An 11,225-nucleotide genomic window follows, 5' to 3' on the forward strand; every position below is an offset into this window, starting at 1 on the left:
GAAACCCCACATCTACCTTATTTATATCTTTAATTATGAGTATGGTGTGTGTCTGGGAGAGAAGGGTTATGTGCACATGTGTATTAAGTGCCTGCAGAGGCCAGAAGAGGGCACCAGATCCCCAGAGTTGTGGTGATGGGGTTGTAAGCCACCTGAAGTGGAGGCTGGGAATAGAACTTTAGTAGCACACTCTAAACTGCTGAGCCCATCTCTCTACAGACCGAAGCCTCAGGTCCACTCACAAAGCCACCTCATGCTTTCCAAGAAGCAACAGTAAAAGCATTTAGGAATGATGGCCAGAGGGCTCCAAGAGAAACTTACAGACTCACACCAGGTGCTAAGTTTTGGCTGGAAGTCTTAATTCTTCCACCCAATGGAAATATAAAAGCTAAAAGGGACAGTTTTGCTTCCACACAAGGAGATGCACAGTGGTCAAGAGGCATGGCGGTCCCTGTGCTCGCACTGGAGAAACCAGGGATGTTAAACACACAGCTGTCTCTTCAAAGGGAGACGTGTTGAACCTGTTTTCCTCCCAGAAGGTTGGGAACAGACAGTGGTTAATAGCCTGGTGACCTCTGTGTCACCTTGTGGCCAGGCTACACTGGATCCTCCCCAGACCCACCTCATGAGCCTGCTTATCGTGAGCCTGGTTCCTCAGCTATTCTACAGACTCTGTCTTTATGGAAGAAGTCACCCGAACTTTACTAAGTTCCCATATAGCACTCCTGCAGCTCTGTTGTGCGCACAGGAATGAGCTAATTATCGCCAGGAAATGTTTTCTTCCAAATTGTGCTGTGCTTAAATTTGCCTAAAAGAAACTACTCGGGGTCTGACTCTCTAAGTTTGAACCAACACCACTACTGCGTCGCTCTGAACCAAACTGCCTTGTCTCTCTTATAGCTCCCCTCTGCCGGCCATCTTTGGGAAGTTAGTTATGTCAAATGATGTTTTCCAGGGACACACAGGTGAAAGGATGTCTTGCTAAAGCAACCACATGAAAAGCTGCTTTCCTGAAGCAGACACTGGTGAAAGGATGTTTGGATATAGCAAACATGTGAAAGGACCCGGGATGAAGGAGTACAAATATGACCCCACAGACAGTGGGAGGGGAGTACTGAGCACAGGATTGGTTCACCTTACGTAGCATTGTTGAGCTCAACTTGTGATAACGGTGCCATTGAGAGAACCTGGCCCAGGAACTGCTCTCGGGGTACCTGCAATAACTTGCAGCCTCACTTTGGTCTGGTTGGCGAGCCTGGGGTTTCTTCAGGATTGAACTACAGCTGCCTGGTGTCTGCTTGCTGAAAGGACTGGACTGTGGCTGCTGGTTCGTGCCTGGTGTCTGCCTGCCTAGAGGACGGGTCTGCAAGCTACTGAACGGTATTTGGACTAAAGACTGAGCTCGCCCCCAAAGAACTACTGCTGATCAGGTCCACTTCCCCCAAATTCTAATAAATTTTCTCTTCCACTACTTCTGAGTGGTGGGCTAGAGGAGAGGTTGAACCCTTATTAAAAGGAGGTTGCAAAAGCTTTATGCCTACAGAGGCCATCCTTCCTTCCTTGTGATCCAGGCTTTGTTGATGGGTATTAGCATTTCTTTTCAGAGAGGATGTGGGTCAGCCAGTAGAATGTGTGCCTAGCGTGTAGGCATGCATGAGGTCCGGGCTTCCATCCCCACCACAGGATAAGACCAGATATACACCTGTAATGCCAGTACACTACAGACAGAGGCACGAGGATCACAAGTCCAAGGTGTCCTCCACTACAAGGCAAGTTCAAGGCCAGTCTGAGATAATAAGACCTTGTCTCATAACAAGGCAAATAAACTAAAGAAGCAAGTAGGCAAATACCTTTGAACTGTCTAATCATGTTCTGATGGTTCTCAATGGCTTCCTTCAAGATCAATTCTGGCTGGTCCATCTTCCACCGCCACTCAGTGCCCACAGGATTGGTATGGTGCCTGTAAACACAGTGCAAAGTACTAAGGTCTTCTGATATGACATCCCAGAATCTACTGTGACTAGCCCAGCAAAGCTCCACTGTTCAGAGGACGTCCCTACTTGAGTCACGGCACATGGCAGAGACGGGTGGAGAGGGCCTTTAGCAGTCTGCCCGGCTCTTGGCTCAGAGTCTATCAATACCAGCTATAAGCTGACCAAACAACTAACCTGATTTTTAAGAAAAATACTGTATTACTTATTTGTGGATATCTCTGTGGGTATATGTGCACCTATGTTCAGGTATTCAAGGAGCCCAGGAGAGGCACCGGCTCCCCTGGTCCTCTGAAATGGAAGAAATGCTTCTAACTGCTGAGCCACCTCTCTGGCTCCTTCTTCCTGCTTTTAGTCCTGCTAACAGACACAAATGCACGACAACCTCTGGCCAGCGCATTAACACTGTGAGTTGACAGTTCCTAAACCACATGAGAAGAGCCGAAGTGCTCAAGACTTAGAAACTACAACCTATACCAGGCCCTTGAGGGTCTCCAGAAAGGTGGGCGTGGCTTTCTCTCTCTATTCCAGTCTTTTGTTTTGAGACAGACTCCCATATAGCCCAGGCTGCCCTCAAATTCCCCATGGGGTTGAGGATACCTTTAGCTTCTAATCCTCTAGCCCCCACATCCCCAGTGCTGGAATTATGGTGCGGACCGCCGTATGTGGTTTATGCAGTGTTGGGAATGGAACCCAGGCCTTCATGCACAAGAGGCAAGCCCTCTCCCAACTAAGCCACATCCTCGGTCAGCACTTCTTACTCTTTGCCTATTTCTTTCTCCTTGTTCCTTGGAATATGTAACAAATACAGGCCTCACTGCGTCCAGCTCTGATTTTTTTCCCGTGTTTATGTATATGTGGCTATACAAATGTATGTGCAGATGAGCCCAGAGGACATCAGATCCCCATAGAGCTGGAGTTTCCAGCAACTGTAAACTACCTGATGTGAGAGCTGGGAGCTAAACTCAGCCGTAAGAGCAGCAAGTGCTCTTATCCACTGAGCTATTCTCCAGCCCCCAGTTATAATTTTTATAACACGAATTATAGTCATCTGAATAGGTTTGGACCCCACAGGCTCAGCTGTTTTGAGTATCTGACCCACCACAGGGAGCAACACTATTAGGAGATGTGGCCTTGTTGGAGGAAATGTGTCACTGTGGGGGTTTCCTAGTGCTCAAGCTCCAAGGAATGGAGGAGAGCCTCCTCCTGCAGAGGAGTCTATGGAGGACAGTCGCCTCCTAGCTGCCTTCTGATCAAATTGTAGGACTCTCTGCTCCTCGTGCACCATGCCCGCCTGCCCACTGCCATGTTTCCCACCTTGATAACAGACTGAACCTCTGAAACTGTAAGCTAGCCCCAAATAAATGCTGTCCTTTATGAGGGCTGCATTGGTCATGGTGTCTCTTCATAGCAATAAAACCATAAGACACTAATTAGGTTAACACATTCATGGCTATGTAGGCTGACATTCTTCTTAAAACTTTGCTTGAACCTGGGGGGGTGGGGGTGGCACACGCCTTTAATCCCAGCACTTGGGAGGCAGAGGCAGGAGGATTTCTGAGTTCGAGGCCAGCCTGGTCTACAAAGTGAATTCCAGAACAGCCAGGGCTATACAGAGAAACCCTGTCTCAAAAAAAAAAAAACAAAACACTTTGCTGGAGCTTGGTCCACACAGCACACGAGTCCAACACTCCCCGGGCAGTGCTCAGCCCCTGGTCACCACACCGCGCCGCATGGCTCCACTTACCGCCAACAGAAGACACATTTATTCGCACACGCCAAGCTCGGGGTGGCTTCCATGCAGCGGTGGCTCTCGATGCCGTAGAATGTGTGTTTGTAGCAACCTCCTCTCCCCCGCAGCATCGACTGTGGCAAGCAGGGAACAGGCCATCATTTGAATGGGATAACAGCAACGCAACAGCTAGGCACTGTTTCTCTATTTGCACGCTCTAGTTTTCTTGCTTATTATTACTGTGTATGAGATGTGCATGCAGGCTCAGGCAGGCCACAGCATGTGAAGGTCTGAAGACAACGTTGTGGAATTGACTCTCTCTGCCACCCTTATGTGGGTCCGAGATTGAACTCAGGTCACTAGGCTTACACGGCAAGCCCTTCACCCTGAGCCATCTCCTCAACCCAAAGGCATTGGTTGAAGACAGCACTGTAGGGTAGAGGATGACTCAGGGGGTAAAAGCACCGGCTGACCAGAGTTTGACCCCTGGGACCCACAAGATGGGTGAACCGACACCTCCAAATTGTCCTCTGACCTCCACACAGACCAATAACTAAGTTCTGTCTGTGTTTTTCCCAGCATGTGCCCCCCGCTGTCAGCAGTATGTGACCACGCTGCCTCAGTCCCTCTCTTCCCCACGTTCATCTTGGTACTTCAATATCGGAGATGCTGACGGAGCATCTCATTAGTCCACAAATCCCCGAGGCCCCACTCGGAGTTCTGTTTGTTTTGTGTCTAATCTACTTTGATTTCTGTGGTTCAGACTGGGTAAATCCTATTGACCAGTTCTGGGTGCAAACTGTGCCATCGATCTGCTGGGGTCAGAGTCCAGAGGCTGTCACCCCTGCCCAAAGGCTGAGCCCTCGGGAAGTTGTTTTATCTGTTATTCTGCTTCTCTGTTGTGTTTTTAGTCTTGCTCTTTACTGGACTATTTTATTCCTTCCTTTGTGTGGAAACCACTGATGCTTTGATTGCTGGAGCTGCTCAGAGCATTCACCCAGTTCCATCCTGTTGACAGCAGCTGATTATCTTTTGCTATCTGAGTTATGACTTTCTCAAGTCCTTGCTGTGTGTGACAGGTGACTCTTCTGCAACGTCCTGGGCATTCTGTCAGTGAGGAGAGTCTAGACCAGTAGTTCTTAACCTGTGGGTCTGACCCCATAGGGGCCACCTATGAGATATCTTGCATATCAGATATTTACATTAAAATTTGTAACAGTACCAAATGACAGTTATGAAGTAGCGACAAAAAACAAATGGGAGTGCCAGTGCCCTTTGTCAGGAGAACTGGGCCTGCCTAACTCATTTAGATAGGCTCCCCTTCAAGCTAGGAGGTTGCAGAGCCTAAGGAGATGTGCCTTTCTGTGAGGCTGAGTAAGCTAGCGCTCGTCTCTGTCGCCATCTCCTTTCCGGTGGAGAACACGATGCTCCCCACGCCCAACGGCTGCCCTCCTCTCACCACCTTCCTCCACAGCACGCCTCAGAGCCATGGCTCCTGGGTAAAGAACCCCAAGCTGCCCAGAAGATGATGCCTGAGCCCTACCGGCATGTTTGGGGATGCCAGCCCAACCCTTGACGTGGAACTTCGGAGGAAGATGTCAGATCATTTGCTTCTCTCACCAAGTTCCTCTCCATCCCTCTCCACACCCAGAGTGCTGCTTTGGCTAAGGGCATGCAACAGTCCCGGCTCTGACGTCTGTCACTGTGACTGAAGTCCTCACCGCACAGATAACTCACATTCGCCAAATGAGTAGCAATCCATGACCCAGTCCCCATACATAATCAGTGCCACCCAGTGCAGGGACCTGTCACCTAGCACAGGGCCTTAAACTCTGACTTAATGGGACACTGAATTACAGACTGAGGTCACTCACCCATCCCCACAATTGTTCAGAGGAGAATTATGCTGCTGCCAGGCATTCATCATAAGACAACCTCACTCAGACTTGTGACAAGTGCTGCCGGCTGGGGCTTCACTCCCTTGCTACCCTGTCTTTCAGGAAGTCTATGTGGGAGCTTTGTTTGAGACAGGGTCTTACATATAACAGGATGGGTACACACTCTACGTAGCCAAGTTCAAGTGTATCTCAAGCACTTCCAAGGAGTACTGTTGGGGTCTCCCAGCTCCTTGTTGCTGCCAAGCCTACCTTGCTGTTACACTAATCACTCTCCTTCAAAGCGCCAGCCCCCTACAGGCGCTGAGACCCTCCAGAGAGTTGTCTCCACCGCCTACCAAGAGGACACCCCCCCCCCCCCGATCTCCCAGAATGCAGCAACCTTAGACTGCCTACGCCAACAGACATTCATCCCTGCCTCAATCCTTGGACCCGCCTACGATCGGACTGCCGCTGGCAACTGCAAAGACTGAGGAGGGGGCTGGGAATTTTTCCATGTTATTTAAACGGAGTTCTGTTATTAAACTTTGAGCCTCGAACAGAAAATTTTGTCCTGGCTTCCATTTTCCTCTCGCACATTCCATTTCAGCCAGCCTGCCTCTCAGGATGAACCCAGACCGGATTAAAGTGAGTTTCAGAAACTCACAGAGTACTGGGAACATGAATGCACACGACCCCTCCAGTTTACCCAGTGCTGGAGATGGAGGAACCCAAGGCTTCCTGCACGTGAGCAAGTACCCTGCTGAGCCACACCCATGGACATAGCTGTAGCTTCCCGGTCGGATTGAGTGACGAAATGTTTTACTGGACAACCATCATCATCCTGTATACGGGAGGACAGCTTGTGAGACTTGGTTCGCTCCTTCCACCATATGGGTCATGCATGGTTCCTGAATGCCACTGGTCAGACTCGGTGGCAAGCCACTGAGCCATCATGCCAGCCCAGGGTGGCCGCTGCCAGCTGTTTTCCTGGGCAAGGGAAAAGGCAAAGCCACAGAAGTGCTGACTGGAGAGCGGGGCACCAGGGCAGCAGAGCGAGGAGAACGAGAAGCCACGGTGACAGGACATGGAAAGTGTGAGACTGGCCCAGACTCAAACTGCTGAGCAAGACACTGTCACCTTCAGAGTCACAGGGTACCTTCAGGCAGGACAGCTCATGTGTAGCTGGACCTCGAGATGGCCAGGTATGGTGGTGTGTATCTGTAATCTCAGGACTCAAAGGGACCAGAAGTTCAAGGCCAGCCTGGGCGACACAGTAAGACCTTATATCCAAAATAGTCAAGAGAGATAAAGAAAATAACTGTCTGTAGAATCCTTATTAATATAATCTGTTTTTTAAATATTCCGCTGACCTCACATACATTGTTAATAATCCCCATGAGTAAGTGGATGAATACAAATCTACCTGTAGTGATCACTGCTTGAGTTGTTTTAGGGCTGCCCATCACTCGCTCTGAAACTGTCACCACAGGTGTGACATCCACAGTAGCCTCCTCGGCCTTCCCATTATTCCTGTTTTCAACACATGGTCCAGTCCAGTAGGAATGGCTTAAAGGAGACCATCTCCAAGTCGTCTTACAAATCAGAACCAGGGCTGGAGAAACGACGACGAGCCCCTGGTGCTGCTGCAGAGGGCTCAAGTTCAGTTCCCAGCACCCACACCAGGGAGCTCACAACCACCTCTGACTCCAGCCTGGCGACTCAGTGCCCTCTTCTGGCCACTGGGGGCACTACACGCATGTCACACACACACACACACACACACACACACACAAACACACTTTACATTAAAATTAAAATAAATAAATTAGAACCAAGACATGGACCATGAGCCATGGCATTTCAAGATATAAGGCCGATTTTCTGTGTCATTCCATGCCAAGCCCGTACCAGGTGACCTCTCAGGACTTCACACCCATTCTGAGTTATGAATGAGGTCTGAGTCTGTGTCTTGCGTGCAGCCTCTTTCCTCACTTTCTTCATTTGAATGAAGCCCTGGGCCTCTCAGCCCTCCTTCGGTAAGGGCTGCTTCCCTCTTAGTCTCACCATATATAAGTAAGCATCTCACTGCTTCCCATGCAGAGAAACTTCTTCTAATCTTTCTCAGATTTAAATGGATCCACTTAAAGTGGGAGGGCTGCCGGCGGGGCTCAGGGATAAAATGCCTGACTAGTGCAGATGAGGAGACTCCGGCTTGAAGCTCAGCACCACACATAGGGAGCAAGGAGCAGGAGGGGCAGGAGGAGCTGGAGGAGCAGGAGGAGGAGGAAGAATAGAAAGAGAAAAAGAAAAAACAGAGAAGACAGAGGAGGGGAAAAAGAGAAGAAAGAGGAGGAAGTGTAAGAGAAGAGGAGGAAGAGGAAGAAGAGGAGGAAGAGGAGGAAGAGGAAGAAGAGGAGGAAGAGGAAGAAGAGGAGGAAGAGGAAGAAGAGGAGCCAGCCTTGGAGGAAGTGGGACTGCAGATCTAGACACAGCAGCCAGCCCCTCCCCAAGGCATCTAAGCATTCTGCATGGAAAGACAGATTTAATATAAAGTGCTTCCTCTTTCATTTCATTATAGATTGGATGAAATACCAATTTTCAAAATTATGCATGGGATTTACTATCTGAAAATTGAATTTAGCGATGGTAAAAAAGACACTGCTTATTACTGGTTATGCGCAGAAGGCACCAAGTTAGACATCAGTGGAAGTCACCCAACTGGAAAAGAGAACCATGGGGAATGTGACATGTGGAAACCACCATTAACTAATGTGTGGAGCGGCCACCAAAAGGAGACGGAGCAATAGAAACCATCAGAGCAAACGTCTCTTTCTAATATTCTAAGGAATATTTGTACCTTAGAAGAAGGAAGAGGAACGAGTTAGGATTAAATAGTTTCTTGGAATGTAGCTCCGAGGTAGAGTGCTCACCCGGCAGGAATGAGGCCCTGGGTTCAAGCCCCAAGACCACACAAACCGGGCATGATCCACCAACGACAGCGGAAGTGTGCTCCACATAAATCCCATCCACGAAGCGATGTCCCTGGAGGTACCGCTGCTTCTAACATCCAACGCACAAGCAGCAACCCCAGTACCCATCAACGTCTCAGTAAACAGACAAGGAGGAACAGACAATGCCATCAGCCACGGTGGGGAATCAAATGCGGATTCATGGTGCCCAACAGCTCTTGCCACAGGAACATCAGACCAGGGAGAAAAAGCAGCAGGCGCAATGAGCCACACCTATGACTCCAGTCTTCTGAAATGTCGAATGAGCCACTTCATGTGGAGACAATGGGCAGATCGATGGCTTGGGAGAGCTGGGGGAAGACTCGAGAATGCTGATGCTGGCCTGTCTTCCAGAGAGGGATCCCCAAGTCAGACTGTGACGATGGCTATCGACACACTAACATAAGCCACGTATTGTATGTGAAGTATAGCGCAACAGCACTGCTGAGAACCATACGGGAGCCATCTGAGTGGCTGCTGTCACGCTGGAAGACCAGAGTTTGGTCCCCAGAGCGCACAAAGGTGAAGGCGAGAACCAAATCCTGTAGGCTGTGCTCTGACCGCCACACATGTGCACACACACAAAGGAAATGGAAAAAATAAACAAGGTGCAGGAAATAGAAATAGTATTTGAATAAAACCAATAAATACCTTTGTCCACCTGCAAAGCTTCACACCAGAGTGGCTGCCGATCAGCTGGTACCCTACAGGGAGAAGCAGACAACAGAAAGAAAAATGAACCCAAAGTCTCACAGCAGAAAACAACGAGATTGAGCAAAACCACTTTTCTTTACTAAGTTACAGAACTCAATGACCGTGTTGCCAAAAACCCTAGCTCACAAAAAAATAAATAAATAAATAAAAATAAAAAAAAATTAATCAATCAATAAAACATATATTCAATTAATGACAGAGACTCAAACAATAAATTAAGCCACTGTCATGTTGGGAGGTTTTTGGCTTCCAGGAGCTCAGCAATCTCAAGGCCAATGTCTCAGTAATAAATCCCAAGGACTGAGCAGTGTCCAAAACAAACCTCGTCTCCTTCCTCTTTCTTCGTTGAAACCCTCAGCCCAAAAGCAACTTCCGGGAGGGAGCACAGGGTTTATTTGTCCCATATTTTCAGGTCACAGCCTATCACTGAGGAAATTTGGGGGTGGGGGGGGAGTAGGCTGAAAGTACGGGGACACTGCTGGATGGCTCACTCTCGCTTAACTTTTGTACACAGTCTAGGACCATACTCAAGGAATGGTGTCGCCCACAGTGGGCTCCTCCCTCCCACTAACAATCAAGAGAATTCCCTGTAGGCATGCCAACAGGCCAACCAGACCAAGGCAATTTTTCAATTGAGACTTCCTTCTTAGGTGACAGTTGGGTCAAGCTGACAAGGTTGACTAAGACCTCGACCGGAAACACACTGCATTCAACATGTGGCAGTCTGAATGAGAAATGTCCCCAAAGGCTCACATCAATGATTTTGTGTATTACATATAATATAAAATCCATAGATGAAAGAGAAATGTCATTTGTCTTTCTAAGCCCAGCTTATTATAAATCATCTACAGTATCAACTTTCCTACAAATGTAATTTTGTTCTTTTTTTTTTTTTTGGTTTTTCGAGACAGAGTTTCTCTGTGTAGCCCTGGCTGTCCTCTGGAACTCACTTTGTAGACCAGGCTGGCCTCGAACTCAGAAATCCACCTGCCTCTGCCTCCTGAGTGCTGGGATTAAAGGCGTGCACCACCACCGCCCGGCAATTTTGTTGTTCTTTATGGTCCAACAAAACGCATATGGGCATTTTCTTCATCCATTCCTCTGCTAACACCAAGTCTGCCTCCATCTCCATCTTGACTAGTTGGGAGCTGTAGCCCTTTGGCTACAGGGCTACAGCAAACACAGCTGGACGGTTATCTCCGTGGCACTCTGACTCAAAGAACTCTTCAGGTTAGGGCAGCAACAGGGCTCGGGAGGTAAAGGCATTTGCTGCCAAGCCTGAGTTCAATCCATGAAACCCATGGTGGATGGAGAGAACGAAAATGCGCACGTGAAAGGCAATGGGGACTTCAGAAGTTGGTCTTGTGCACTGTACATTATGATATGGCCCTGAGGGGCTGGAGAGATGGCTCAGCAGTTAAAGCACTGACTGTTCTTCCAAAGGTCCTGAGTTCAAATCCCAGCAGCCACATGGTGGCTCACAACCATCCGTAATGACATCTGATGCTCTCTTCTGGTGCCTCTGAGGATAGCTAGTGTACTTAGATATAAAATAAATAAATCTTTAAAAAAAAAAAAAAAATGGCATGGCTCCGAGCCTGTGGGGAAATGGAGTCCAGGGAAAGGAATGTGCTGGTGTGAATGAGAATGGCCCTCATGGGCTCGAGTTCAAATGCTTGGTCCCGGGTTAGAGGAACTCTTTGGGAAGGATTTGGAGAGGTGCTCTTGTTGAAGGCAGTGTCACTGGGGGTGGAGCCTGGAGGTTTCCAAAGTTCACATCATTCCCAGTTAGCTCACTCTGCCACCTACTCGTGGATACTCTCTTGGTGCCACCCTGTGCTCCTGTGCCACCCCTGCCTGCTGCTGCTCCTGTGCCACCCCTGCCTGCTGCTGCTCCTGTGCC

The 11,225-nt window shown here is 48.9% G+C and overlaps 1 protein-coding gene across 2 annotated transcripts in view; it reads right to left on the reverse strand.

The window, feature by feature from the left end:
* Positions 1-11,225, reverse strand: part of LOC110313163 (S-adenosyl-L-methionine-dependent tRNA 4-demethylwyosine synthase) — an 88,407-nt gene that overhangs the window by 53,592 nt on the left and 23,590 nt on the right. For both annotated transcript variants that reach the window (XM_029533928.1, XM_029533927.1), the window contains exons 9-11: positions 9,260-9,312; positions 3,739-3,857; positions 1,851-1,960 (exon numbers count right to left, since the gene is read on the reverse strand). In XM_029533928.1, the coding sequence (XP_029389788.1) occupies positions 1,851-1,960; positions 3,739-3,857; positions 9,260-9,312 (282 nt within the window). The remainder of the gene's footprint in view (positions 1-1,850; positions 1,961-3,738; positions 3,858-9,259; positions 9,313-11,225) is intronic.

The sequence above is a fragment of the Mus pahari genome, chromosome 23 (assembly GCF_900095145.1).
Source record: "Mus pahari chromosome 23, PAHARI_EIJ_v1.1, whole genome shotgun sequence".
NCBI lineage: Eukaryota > Metazoa > Chordata > Mammalia > Rodentia > Muridae > Mus > Mus pahari.